A 13,465-nucleotide genomic window follows, 5' to 3' on the forward strand; every position below is an offset into this window, starting at 1 on the left:
CCAGTTAGTTAAAAACATATCTTAGCAAACATATACAGCGACTTTGAATGCCAACTCTTGTTCATCAACTGACGATGATCATTAGTTAAACGCGTGTGTCGTCGTCGTCGCCGCCAGTATCAGAAAACCCTCTAAACTCTAACTTGTTGGAGACATACCCTTAATGTTGATTCCGTTTGATTGGCTCCATTCCGAACTCAGCAACATTTGTAAGTCCCTCTTGCGAGCGAAGCAGTTACACGCATTCCTTTTGAAGACCCATCTCTCACAAGACCCCTTTTACGCAACAAAAATTGTTAGGCTGTACGCAGCCAACAACGACATTAAGTCAGCCCATCACGTGTTCGACAAAACTCCCAACCGAAGTGTCTACCTTTGGAATTCCATGATTCGAGCTTTCGCGCAGTCCCAAAGATTTCTCAGTGCAATTTCTCTGTTTAGAACCATGCTTGGGGATGACATAAGTCCTGATGATCACACTTATGCTTGTGTTATACGTGCCTGTGTTGACAACTTTGATTTCGGCATGCTAAGACGTGTTCATGGAGGTGCTGTGGCTGCAGGGTTAGAAATGGATCCTATTTGTTGCAGTGCACTTGTGGCTGCTTATTCAAAACTAGGCCGTGTTCAAGAAGCACGTAGAGTATTCGATGGGATTGCTGAACCGGATTTAGTTTTGTGGAATTCATTGATTTCTGGTTATGGGGGATTTGGTCTGTGGGATGTGGGGATGCAGATGTTTAGCATGATGAGACTCGTTGGGATGAAGCCTGATGGATATACACTGGCTGGGTTTCTTGTGGGTATTGCAGATTCTGGAATGCTGGCGGAAACTGTAGCACAGCAGCTTTTTGAAAGTAGTCCTGCCGATAATGTTTACAGTGTTATGCTTTCTAATATATATGCTGGTGATGGGAGGTGGGATGATGTGAAGAAGTTGAGGGATAAAATGACAGGAGGTCTGAGAAAAATGCCTGGACTAAGCTGGATTGAAGGCAGTTAGCCAGCTACTGCTGTCATATATAGAGAGAGGCTTCACAGAAAGGTATTAGAATGTAAAACATAATTTTGTATATTTTTGCTTCTTGTATGTTTTTTGACTTCTTGGGATGTGCAAAACTGGTCTAGATAATTTATCTTTAAACCGAAAGCAGTGAACTCTCATCTATAAAATCACATAACCGGGGAGTTGCTTAAGTCTATTTCAAATAGTATACAGATTGCATTTGTAGCCTTTAACCTTTGTTCACATTTCACAATTCTGCTACCACTGATCCTTTCTTGAACCTAGCTTCTCAGTGAGTTCCCTCCGGGGGAACATCTTGGTGAATTCAACAACACTACCCTCCATGATCCAATTGCATGAGTTTTTCAGTTATCATAAAGACAATTTTCTAAAAATTCAATGATCAATTTTCATTTTTCTCTTTTCTTCCAATGATGCTTGTAGCGGTATAAGTTGTGTTTTGTTCTTCTGATAGATGATGTTGTAATTCTGAGTGTGTTAATGGAACTTGAGATTGAGGGGATAGAGTCATTGCTGTGATATGGAATTATTCTTGATATTATTTAAGCCTTTTAGATGGGAATACATATGGGTTGTTCCAGTGTTGATATTTCTGTGCTTCAATAAATTAAAAGTGTACGGGGAATTGTATTTAGAAATGAGTACTTAATAACTTAAAAGTGTAAGGTGAACTTGGTACTGACTAGATGAGGCTAAAGTCTAGATATGCCTCCATTCATCAGACCAATTTTCTGCTAATTTAGTTGAATATGGAAACTGATGAAATGATTGAATCTGAAAATGATAAAATTCCTGAGGTTATCAACTTATCATTAAAACTTCGTACCCCATTGCCCAGAGGCTCTTCGCTATGCGAAGGTATGAGGGAGGGATGTTGTACGCAGCCTTACCCTCGCATATGCAAAGAGGCTGTTTCCGGATTCGAACCCATGACCAACAAGTCACCAAGGCACAACTTTACCGCTGCACCAGGGCTTGCCCTCATCAACTTATCATTATATCATGTTAATATTGATTCTGAAAGTGAATGCAATTTTAGACTCATGGTTCTTTTTGTATTTCATTAATGGTACCTGTTGATATGAGGATAGAACACCATTTGACGGGTTGAAGGAAAAATTATAGGAATGTTTGTGACTAAAAGCTTTCTATTGTTAAACATCAGTCATTTGTACTAGTTGTTGATTTTGCTTGCATGTGAAATGCAATGGACAAACTAGATTGTGATTCTAATAAAATTATCCCCTAACTAAGCAAGATACTTGTGCTCATTAATGGATTTAGATTGATATTGTGAGTTTATATTTAGTTATTACAGGTGGGAATGTGTTATAATTTAAAAATTGGTTGGCTGTATACCAGTAGATCTCCTTATTGATCACCCAGTTCAGGTTGATGCAGCAAGATCGAAAAATTCTGTGAAGGCAAAGTGGCATGATTCGAAATGTGTTTGCCATCCAACTGTGTTGCAATTCATGGGTGCAGTTGATATGTTTTGAGGGTAACTGGCAGTCTTTGTTTTTAACCTGTAAGCAAATTTTGTTTTAAGCAAATAGAAAACAGTGCCTTTGCATGATTAACAAATAGTTTGAAATTATTTTGCACATCTAAGTATCTTTCATCTTTTCCTCCATCTCATGTGTTAGGTTGTTTCAAGTTGGAGGAAAGCTGTATGAGCGAGCTATTGAAGAAACTGGATGCAGAACTAAAGTATGAAGTAACTGGATGCAGAACTAAAGTATGAAGTAACTGGATGCAGAATAAAGTATGAAGTATGACATTGGGCTGCATATTATGTAAGTGCATTATCAATATTATGTTGCACAGCAGTAGCTTGAATTGATGTGGTAATGTCTTATTTCTGCAGTGGTTCCTGATTCCTGCTTCCCTTCATTGAACCCAAAACATAGGATGCATCTTGGACAAAAGGCATTTTTTCACATTGAAGGTATTTTGACCTGATTGATTGTGTGTGATAGTCAAATTAAAAATTATATTATAGGGAAAATGCAAATTAGCACCTGCAAGTTTGAGTTACGTGCTTCTTAGTCCCTGACCTTTAAAAAGGTCTATCTTGTATTAAAATTTTGCGCACTGGTAATGCTCGTAAATGTTTGTCTTCTCAGTTTCAGTTTTTTTCTTTCCACAGGGTATTATTCATAAAACATCTTGTGTTCACACACCACAACAAAATGGTTTTGTTGAAAGAATGAATCAATACTAGGTTGAAACCACTCATACCCTACTTCACCATCATGTTCCTATCTGTTTTTCACAAGTAGGTTTGCTACTCTATCTTGTATTCCAATAAAATCTCTACCATGTTTTTCTCCTTGTCTTTTCCTGCACTATAAAGATAAACGCTACCAAATCTCTCAAACGTATTTTTTTGGGTTACTCACCTCTCTAGAAGGGTTATCATTATTTTTGTCCTCAACTTCGACAATTTTTTTTTATTGGCAAAATATATATATATATATATATAAATAAAATTGAAGTACCAGAGATAATAAGTACATAGGTAGGAAAGCCATAAAAATGGTTCCTTAGTGAAACTAACACAGTTTGAATAGGAACCATACTATGGCTGCATATGTAATATACATTTGCTATATATCCAAGCAAAACTACCCTCTATTGATACAAAAAATCTTGTCGAAGGTTACTTGACCATTGACTAAAGTGAATTGTGAAATCTTTCTCCAAGTTTCTAAGCTAGGTCCAAATTAAGAATGTTGCATCCTCGAACAGTTTGTTACCATTGAAAATTGCATTAGAGAACAAAATTCTGTTTCGAAGCTGCCAAGTGGACCATGTTACAGCCAACCACCAATACTGCCATCTCTTGACCCTTATGTCATCCTCCTGAGGAAATGTATGTTGGAGGAAATGATGTTTTGGATTTAATGGAAAAGCACCCTTAATATTCATCCAGGACATGGTTTCCCACCAAATAGGTTGGATTTTGATGCAATGAATGAATAAGTGGGATGCCTCCTCCTCCACACTACCACAAAAAGGGCATGACATATCCGTGATCTGCACTTGTCTCCTCTGCAAATTTTTTCTTGTTGACAGTCTGTCTCTAAATAATCTCCACGCAAATACAACAATTTTACTTGGGATTTTTAATTTCCATATCTCCTCAAAGCAATCTTCCTTACTTCCAGCTGCTATCCCCTCCCAGAACAAATGACAAGCACTGTGTGTAGAATATGTACCTGATGGTTCTCCTATCCACTCCCAATCATCTGCTCCCTGTTGCTGTATGGACTTGCCTTCAACCTTTCCTAGGAAACTGACAGCCGAGTCGATTTCACTATCAAACAACGACCATCTCTAGATAAAATGCCACTCCCAACTAGTGTCCTTGTGAGTTCCCAATTGTCGGAGAAGCTGGTGCTGCTGTGATGAGATGAGGTAAAGTCTAGGATATTTTTCTGCTAATGATTCCTCCTGACATATCCACCCATCCTCCCAAAATTTTATTCTATCCCCAACTCCTACCTTCCATCTAAATCCATCTTGGAGAACCCTGCCCTGGTGTGAATGATGCAAAGCCCTTTTTAGATTCCTCCACCATACTGATTCATGGCTTGTCCTGCCTGCTTCATCCAAACCCCTCCATCCACCATATCTAGATTCCAATACTCTAGCCCATAATTCCCCTTGGTGCTGTAGAAGATGCCACTTCCATTTGCCAAGAAGAGCAAGATTAAAAGTATTGATGTCCTTGATGTTGAGACCCCCCTTTTCTTTTGGTAAGCACACTGTCTCCCACCTAATCCATGCAATCTTGTTTTGGTCAGGACCTCCTCCCCATAGGAATCTACGTTATAATTTCACTAGCTTATCCACCACTGATTGAGGCACCCTGAAAAAAGAAAAGAAATAAATAGGAATTGATGTTAACACTGATTGTATTAGTGTCACTCTCCCCCCAAAGGATATGTGTCTTTGCTTCCATCTTGCTAGTTTTCTCTCACATTTTTGGATAATGGAATCCCACATCTGACACCGCCTCGGGTTGACCCACATTTTTGGATAATGGAATACCAAGGTAAACAAAAGGAAAAGCCAACAAACTACAATTCAAATAATTGACTGCAGCTTGCTTCCATTGATCTGTTACTCCAAAAGCTCCGAAACAGCTCTTAGCAAAGTTGATTTTTAAGCTAGAGACCAGCTCAAATGTCCTTAGGATAACTTTTATAGCTTTAACATTCTCTATAGATGCTTCCCCAAAAAAGATTGTGTCATCCGCATACTGTAGGATGCTAATGGGCACACTATTGGATCCAACTAGGAAACCTTTGTACAGATTTTCCTCCATAGCCCTCCTCATCAGCCCAGTCAAAACTTCAGCTACTACATTAAATAGGAAGGGTGCTAATGGATCCCCTTGCCTAAGACCCCTTTGAGGCAAGAACTTAGCTGTAGGTCTGCCATTCACCAAAACTGAAATAGATGCAGATTTCATGCACCCTTCAATCCACTTGACCAATTTGTGACTGAAGCCTGTTCTCTTCAACATGTACAGCAGAAAATACCATGAAACCGAGTCATATGCCTTCTCATAATCAACTTTGAATACAAGGCATGATTTGTTACTCCTTTTGGCTTCATCAATCACCTCATTTGCTATGAGTGCACTATGAAGTAAATGTCTACCTTCAATGAAAGCATATTGGGCCTCATTTATGATAGATGGCAACACCTTCTTCATTCTTTTGGCCAACAGCTTTGCCACAATCTTATACATACACCCTATAAGAGAGATAGGTTGATAGTCATTCAAGAGATGTGGGTCAGCCACCTTGGGGATTAATGCTAGGAAGGATGCATTACAGCCCCTAGGTAAAGCACCGTTGGCATGAAATTCATCTAAAAAACGAAGGACATCAGGTTTAAACAACTGCCAGAACTTCTTAATGAACTTAAAGTTCAATCCATCAGGACCTGGGCTTTTCTCGCTCCGACAATCCCAAATAGCCTGTCTTACTTCCTCCTCCTGAAAAGGAGCCACCAACATGTTATTCTGATGCTGGTTGATGGTGTGAAAATTGATACCATCAAGCCTGGGCCTGCAATAATCTAGTTCTTGAAATCTTTGTGAAAAGAATGATCTAACTTCCTCCTTCACCTTATGTGGCTCATTAGTCCATGTTCCATCAATCATGACCCCTTTTAGAGAATTATTCCTGCGGTTAGCATTCATCATCAGATGGAAGTAGCGTGAATTACAATCTCCCTCCTTGATCCATCTCGATCTCGCTTTCTGCCTCAACAGAGATTCATGAGCTAGGGCCGCTACCCATAGAGTTTCCTGTAGTTATTTCCTTTTCATGTCTTCTTGGAAAGATAACTGTCTTTGGATGGTGTCTTCCTCCAATTTGTTTAATTCGGTCTCAATCTTTTTAACCTTTTTGAAGGTATCACCAAACTGTTCCTTGTTCCAAATCTTCAGCCTATGCTTTAATCTCTTTAATTTTTCTTTGAGAACATAGCCTCCCCAACCTGATTGCTGATGAGATGTCCAACACTGATGAACAAGTTCCTTGAAGGAGTTGTCTAATAGCCAGTAGTCCAGAATCCTAAAAGGTTTAGGACCCCAATCTACAGCCTTAGACCGAAACAGAATTGGACAGTGATCTGAGAAATTCCTTGCGAGAGTGGCTTGAATGCTTCCAGGCCATCTGCCAAGCCACTCAGGGGAGACCAGGAACCTGTCCAGCCTGCTCCTAGATGCACCATTTGGTCTGTACCAAGTGAACTTTCTACCTAGCCATGGTACCTCAAGGACCTCCATGTCATCTATCCATTCATTGAATTCTTTGATGCTTCTATCCCCGGATAACCTATGACAATTGCCAAACCTTTCATCTGGGTCCCTGATGGAGTTAAAGTCACCCAGGATACACCAAAGTCCCCCAGACACTGCATCTTTCAACTGCTTTACGGTATCCCATAGTAATCTCTTATTATGAATGTCACATGGTGAATAGATGGTGACTATGTTGATCTGCTGTGCCTCTTTGATCCATTCCCCTACCACGAGGATAAAACCGTTTCCAATGACTTTCCTCTGAAGCCTAAATGATTTTTCACTCCACATGCATAATATATCTCCTGCTGTGTTATTAGCAAGCTGCATTGCCCAACTAACCTCTACATCCCCCCATAACGCCTAACACATAGCTTTGTCGATCACTTCTTTCTTTGTCTCTTGAAGACATATCATATCCGCACCCTCTTACTTGCTCAATCTTCTAATTGCTGCCCATTTTACCCCCTCCCTAAACCTCTGACATTGTATGAAACTATATTCATTGATTCCTTCTGCTATCTCCCCGCCTTTCCGCTTCTGTCTTGTCCCTTTCTTCCATATGCTTAATTTTTTCAATGATCATATTCTGCTCCTCTCTTCCTGAAGCCCCCAGTTGTTTAGCTGTGCTCCATATATGAGCTACCTCTTGAATGTGCTGGATTTCAGAATCAGAATTGGCTTCTAAATCTCCACTGTTGACAGGTGTTGCAATGATAGGGTCCTGGCTAGCATTATACGCGGTCCTATGTTGTGCTGTGTTCTGTGGGAGTTGAGGTGGTAGGCTGCTTCTATGTATTTCTGTCACTGTAGTGGAGAAAGAATGACCCATTTGAGATTTCTTTTGGCACCTCCTTTGTCTTGAATACACCTGCCAAGTGCTTTCAGCTCTTATTTTGTTATTTTTTTGGATTAAGGCCCACATTACATGCTTTCCCAGTTGGGGTGTAATTTAAAAGGCCCATCCTTTTAGTTGGCCCACTAGTAACTGCGAGGTCCTGCTCCCTTGGTGCTTCTTCAGTTATATCTTCACTTCCCTCTTGGTTTTTGAAATTGACACGTGGACGAAAGCTGTCTTTAGCCTCTACCTCATCACGTGCTACCCTTGCTGATGACTTACGGGTCTCTGTTGCTCCGCTGGTCTCCCCCTTTTCCTTATTACCCTTTTTGTGAAACATTTGTGCCCCTGCTACAAGGGTGGAAGACTCGACACTCTGCCCTTGCCCATGTTTGGCTGCGTCGTCACAGTGGTAGGTGACCACTGCCTACCTCCTTTGACTTTCTTGCTGTCCAGCCATAGCTTCTTGCTGGTTTTTGCCAAACACCCGCGAGCTGTCGTCAATAACTAAAGGGTAGTTGCGATTGCTTTGACTACTGGGTAAAAAGATTATCCGTTGGTCTTTGATTCCGGCGATGGGCCTAGTAGAGATGCGGGGTGGTGCAGGTCGTGTTTCCGGTGCCGACAGATGGTGCGTGTTGTCTTCGAACGCCATCTTCTATGTCGATGTCGGAGTGAGGCAGTCAAGGTGGCTATCGTTGGAGTCGATCTCCTCTGACGAGCCCCTGAGGCTTCGTCCCCTCCCAAGGCGATTGCGATAACCACCGCGACACTCCTTGATGACATGCACCTTGAAAGTTTCACCATCGATGAGGACATCAATGGTGTGCTTCGGCCTCCATGGGGTCTTAATGAGCACCCTTGCTCTATCCAACTGCCGTTTCTCCTCCACGTTGTCATCCAAATCCACCATTTCTCCCATAACAGCCATAATCTGATGGATACGAAATTTCGTATTCCAGGCTTGAAGTGGGATTCCCCAAACATGAACCTAGGTCAGCCTACAACCTATGCGTAAGTTTGGACTCCACCTTTCCATTGAGTAGAAGACCGATGTGCCTTCTTCTTTTCTACCTTTCATGACTTGTTCTGCATTAGTGTCAGTGAGACCGAGTAACAAGACTAAGTCATCTCCTATGTATTTGGGTGTTAAATCCAGTCCTGTCTCCCACCCTAAATCATCCTCCAGTCTTTCAAACATGGCTGGATTTTTTAAACACCCTACCCTCACGTCCTTCAGCCATTTGGTGTCTTCTGGCCCGATGTCGATGTGAACCGAAGAGATTGAGGATTCACGGTTGTGGGGTTGGCGGTTGGGGGCCAATCGATGTCCCGATACCCTGTTAGTTCATGTCAGCGCATTCAAATAAGAGACTGGGTTTGTTTGCCGTGCTTGTTTGGCTCAATCATCTTCTGTTTGAGTTCTCTCCTTGTGGCTCTGTGGTTTAATTCCTGTACCTACCTTCCTTGGCAACTCCCTTCCATACTTGGGGATGTTGACATATAACTTCATCCCGCCAATTACAATCATGTCCAACTGCCTTGCCGTGTATGGAATGTCTCCTATCCCTTTAAATCTGACAAATCCATACCTCTTACCCATGAAGATTTCCTTTACGTCCCCCCACTTTTTAAAGTGGTGTCACAACTCCCTCTCCGTAATATCATAAGCAAAACGGGTGAAATAAAAGGATGTGATATCCTTGTTATCTCTCCAGTTTGACACAACGTAGTGTTGCTGGGCTCTTTCTTTGTTTCCGGCATAGACCCGTCGGGTTGTCTCCCTGAAGCTCACTCTATCTCAACTGTCTTTCCTCTAAACCTATCTCTCCCCCACCCAATGTTTCTCTCTCTACACATTCTCTCTAACAGGAACTAAACATGGTATTATCCTCAACTTCGACAATATATTGTCTCTGTTGTCAGTTACCTTTTTTGAGACCTATCCTTCCTCCTTTTCCACTGTACTTGATGCCACCTTCACTTCAAACCCTCTGCATATTTCACTTGTTGTTTTGGCTCCAATCATTGCTTTTGCTCCACCTCCATTGCTTACTTACCAACAGAAAATGCAAATTCCAACAACAGTTCCATCAACTAATCCTCTTGCCCCATCTCCTACTCCAACTGTCCCACCAACTTCATCACTTACACTTAAACTACCAATTTCACTCACATGAATATTGGCCATCCGATCTTGTCATGAATGTTTAAGATCAAAACATACAAAGTCATGTGAGTTTTTTAAAAACTCACATAATTTTTTAAGTAGTTACATGACATTAAATCTTGACAATTCATGCATAGTCGCATAGAGTAGATTTATTCCTCACATTCATAAAAATGGCCCTCTTGCTATACACACACACTTATACACATTTACATATAAATGTGTGCGCACACGTATGTCTGTGTATGCTTAATAATATTTTATGTTCTTTCTATTTATTATTATATATATTTCTTATTATTATATTATTTTATTTATTTCACTTTTTATTTATATATATTTTGTTTATATATTTATATATTATATGCTGAGCAAAATATATATATATATATATATATATATATATATATATATATTTATATATTATATATATGTCTCAACTTGAGGGAGAGTGTTAAATGGAAGTATGGAAATAACTATCATTAGAAATAAAGGATGTTGTTACTACAATTTAGGGGTTTAATTTATTCTTGTGTATTTATGTATTTATGATTGATTTTGTTGTAACCTAATTCGAGTATAAATAAGATGCTTGTTTGGACATACAACACAACATTCAGATATATTCTTTCTATATAATAATTTAAAAATAAAGTCCACGTCACCAGTTGGGTCATTGTTTTGCAGGTTTTAAAAAAAATGTTACTTGAATCAAAGGACATCGAGTTTGAACAGGTTGAGTTAGGTACTACCCAAACAACATCCAAATTTAGATCATGATGTTTGCGTCAGTACGGATTCATGAGCAACGCAAACCTATGAACTCCTACACGTGATGCATTCCTTTAATATTTAATTGAAAAATTAACAAGGGTTGTTTCACACACTTTACAAACCTTAAGAATTGAGATACAAATCTTTAAATATTAGAGACAATGAGGTTGTTTCACGCACATGATGCAGAGTTGCAAACCTTAAGAGTGTTAATTTGCATTTTCTCCTATATTTTATGAACGTGCGTACCGATCATGGAAATTCTTATAAAATCATTATAAAAAAATTCTTATAAAATCCCTATCCATATTTATTTAATAAATATTATGGTGGGATGTCGATGGAACCTTGCCAAATGGTCACCAAATTCATCAATAAAAAATGGAGTTGATTATCTCAGCAGACATATAATATAAAACTTATGCAGAACACTGCATTATGCAATAAAGTACAAGTGCAATTGTAAAACTATTTGTCCCATAGAATGATAAACATGAACTTAAGACCAAAGTGAAAAAGGAATGTAAAACATAGCCCTTCAATATTACACATTTCATCTTAGATATAGTTTTGCTTAATTTGATTCATAAATCTCATCTTTTGTGAGTTTATTGCATAATGGCATCCTTGAGATACACTCTGCAGGCTTGAATATCTTGTCTTTTTTGTATTGTTTTTGGTCCTATAAGAGCTTGAAAGGCAGGTGAAATTTGGGGCCTCAAAATCGTGGTCGATGTAGAAATCTCATCTTCAACTCATTGCACCGTCTGTGTAAGCCATTTTTAACAGCTGGACATACAATCTGTTGATACTGTTTGAAATATGAAAGAGAATGGATCCCGAGATACACTATTGATACAGTGTTGGTGACCGGTGAGGAATCAAAAAATTATGCTCCTTTGAATTTTGCTTTGGGGAAGCTTCCTTTGAAACGTGAAAAAGCATACATTACCCCTGATATGAAAAAACAATGGGTTTATTTTTATTTGGGAAACAAGTGTTGCCTTCTAGCCTTATACAAATTCCATTATTTTTTTTCTGATTGTCCTATGGAAGTTAAACAAGGTGTACCATTGTAAATACAACAGATTTTCGATGAATAAATGCTGCAGTGGTACCAAAAGTACCTGCAGAAATAAGTTGAAGTATTGATTGTTGGCACTTTCTGAACCTTATATTTTTAGGACAACCGTATGTTTCTTCCTAATGTTATTGTGGTGTTGGTGCCATATTCATTGGTATTTTTACCTCTATAGAAGTAAAAGAAATAGTGTGGATAGAAGATCAAATATCACTTTTCTGTTCCACTTTCTCCATGCGACCCCAATATTTGGTTAATCACTTGCTTCTAACCAATTTTGACCAGTTCTGTATTTTCTCAGAATTACAAGGCAAAATTTTCTTTCCATTATACTATTTCTAGCTCGAAACACAGTTTTCAAATGTTTACTCTTTTAGATTGTTTTTTACCATTGAAATAGTTCATCGCAAATGTGTTCCGAGCTAAGTTTTATACGATCATAAAAACGAACATCTATGTCTTTTTCCTTAATAACTGTTGGACATACTTTGCGTTTGGTATACGAAATGGTGATTTCATTAGTTCTATGCTTCATTGTATTAAATAAAAAATCATCATACCTCTCCGAAGAGTTGGGATCAATAATGTCGTGCTTTGAATAATGAGATTTAATTTCCCTAATATATCATTGTTTATTTTATAGAATAACGAATATAGCTCTGTTAAATTTTGTTCTCTTTTAAATATTATTTTTTATTTTATTTTCAACTTACCTTTCCTGTCTTACAATTTTTTTAAAATGCTCATGTAATTTTTAAAATGTAATGATATAATTCAGTGAAAGAAATGTAAAAGTATAGTAATATTGTGAAGCAAAATTATTATTCAAAGTGTGATAAAATGCGGAGTGTTTTATGTAAAATGCCATGCACTTATTCTCTATTTTTTTAGCATTTATTATTAATTTATAAAAAATCTGAATGCAAATATTTTACATGAGGAAAGCTAATTTTCTGTATTTTTCTTTTGAGGGGTATTTAGGCCCGTTGGGTTAACTTTGACTACTATACAAGAGTAAGAAAATCTGCATAAAATGTAGTTCTTAATCTAATAAGCCAAACTTTTTCATATATATTTTACCATGCCTCAGATTATTTTTCAGAGCTAAAACCATGTGCAGTTTTCAAAAAATTACATCCGATTCCATTCTGCATTATTCCCATTGAATGACTCATTCCGATTCTATTCATATCCCGAGGAATTATCCCGCATTAGTTACCCTGGTAGCAATATAAATAATTAATATGATATGATAAGCTATGAAATCACAACTGGAAAACCCACAAGAGAGTAAACAATTCAGATGCTACAAATTTTTAATTATTGAAAGGAAAATTATGTGCAAATGACTCGATCCACTTGATCGAATAAATACATTCTGCTTATCTTTTTGTTAGTTTGATTCCAAAATGCATTTTCCTAAGCTGGGAGAAGTAGAATTAGGATATTTGGCGCTCCACCCAGTAGTTCTACAACAAAAGCAAGGATTCTGTTTTCTACTTTTCTTTGGTGCCCCTCTTAATGCTGGTCACCTAAATACTAATAATTCCTTTCAATGATTTCTTGATAAATCTTATAAATGCTGCTATTATTTCCTCTGCTATGGCTCTAGTCGTGGAAACAGCTTTTATCCTCATCGTGGCATGTTTTGGGATAATTATGTTATTAGAGTGAAGTATGACTGAATATGTTTAGCTAGTGTTAGAGAGTCTCTCCTTTTAATTATTTTTTTTATTCACAGGACTTAAACT

General features: G+C 38.4%; 1 protein-coding gene across 11 annotated transcripts; it reads left to right on the top strand.

The window, feature by feature from the left end:
- LOC114409859 (putative pentatricopeptide repeat-containing protein At1g64310) lies at nucleotides 1-11,783 on the top strand. Of its 11 annotated transcripts, XR_003666221.1 has the most exons (6): nucleotides 2,394-2,555; nucleotides 2,674-2,823; nucleotides 2,895-2,975; nucleotides 3,177-3,305; nucleotides 10,547-10,604; nucleotides 11,323-11,783. XR_003666221.1 is itself a non-coding variant. In XM_028373498.1 (4 exons), the coding sequence occupies exon 1, from the start codon at nucleotides 164-166 to the stop codon at nucleotides 1,001-1,003; it is 840 nt and encodes a 279-aa protein (XP_028229299.1). In that variant the 5' UTR covers nucleotides 1-163; the 3' UTR covers nucleotides 1,004-1,045; nucleotides 2,419-2,555; nucleotides 2,674-2,823; nucleotides 2,895-2,980. The 11 variants fall into 11 exon arrangements, 1 of the variants encoding a protein (XP_028229299.1); XR_003666219.1 differs by having other exon boundaries at nucleotides 10,547-11,783; XR_003666222.1 differs by lacking the exon at nucleotides 10,547-10,604.
- Nucleotides 11,784-13,465: the final 1,682 nt, after the last annotated feature.

The sequence above is a fragment of the Glycine soja genome, chromosome 4, assembly GCF_004193775.1.
Source record: "Glycine soja cultivar W05 chromosome 4, ASM419377v2, whole genome shotgun sequence".
Lineage (NCBI taxonomy): Eukaryota > Viridiplantae > Streptophyta > Magnoliopsida > Fabales > Fabaceae > Glycine > Glycine soja.

Coding starts and splice junctions, on each gene's coding strand:
- LOC114409859 (XM_028373498.1), top strand. CDS start 164: ATGTTGATTCCGTTTGATTGGCTCCATTCCGAACTCAGCAACATTTGT.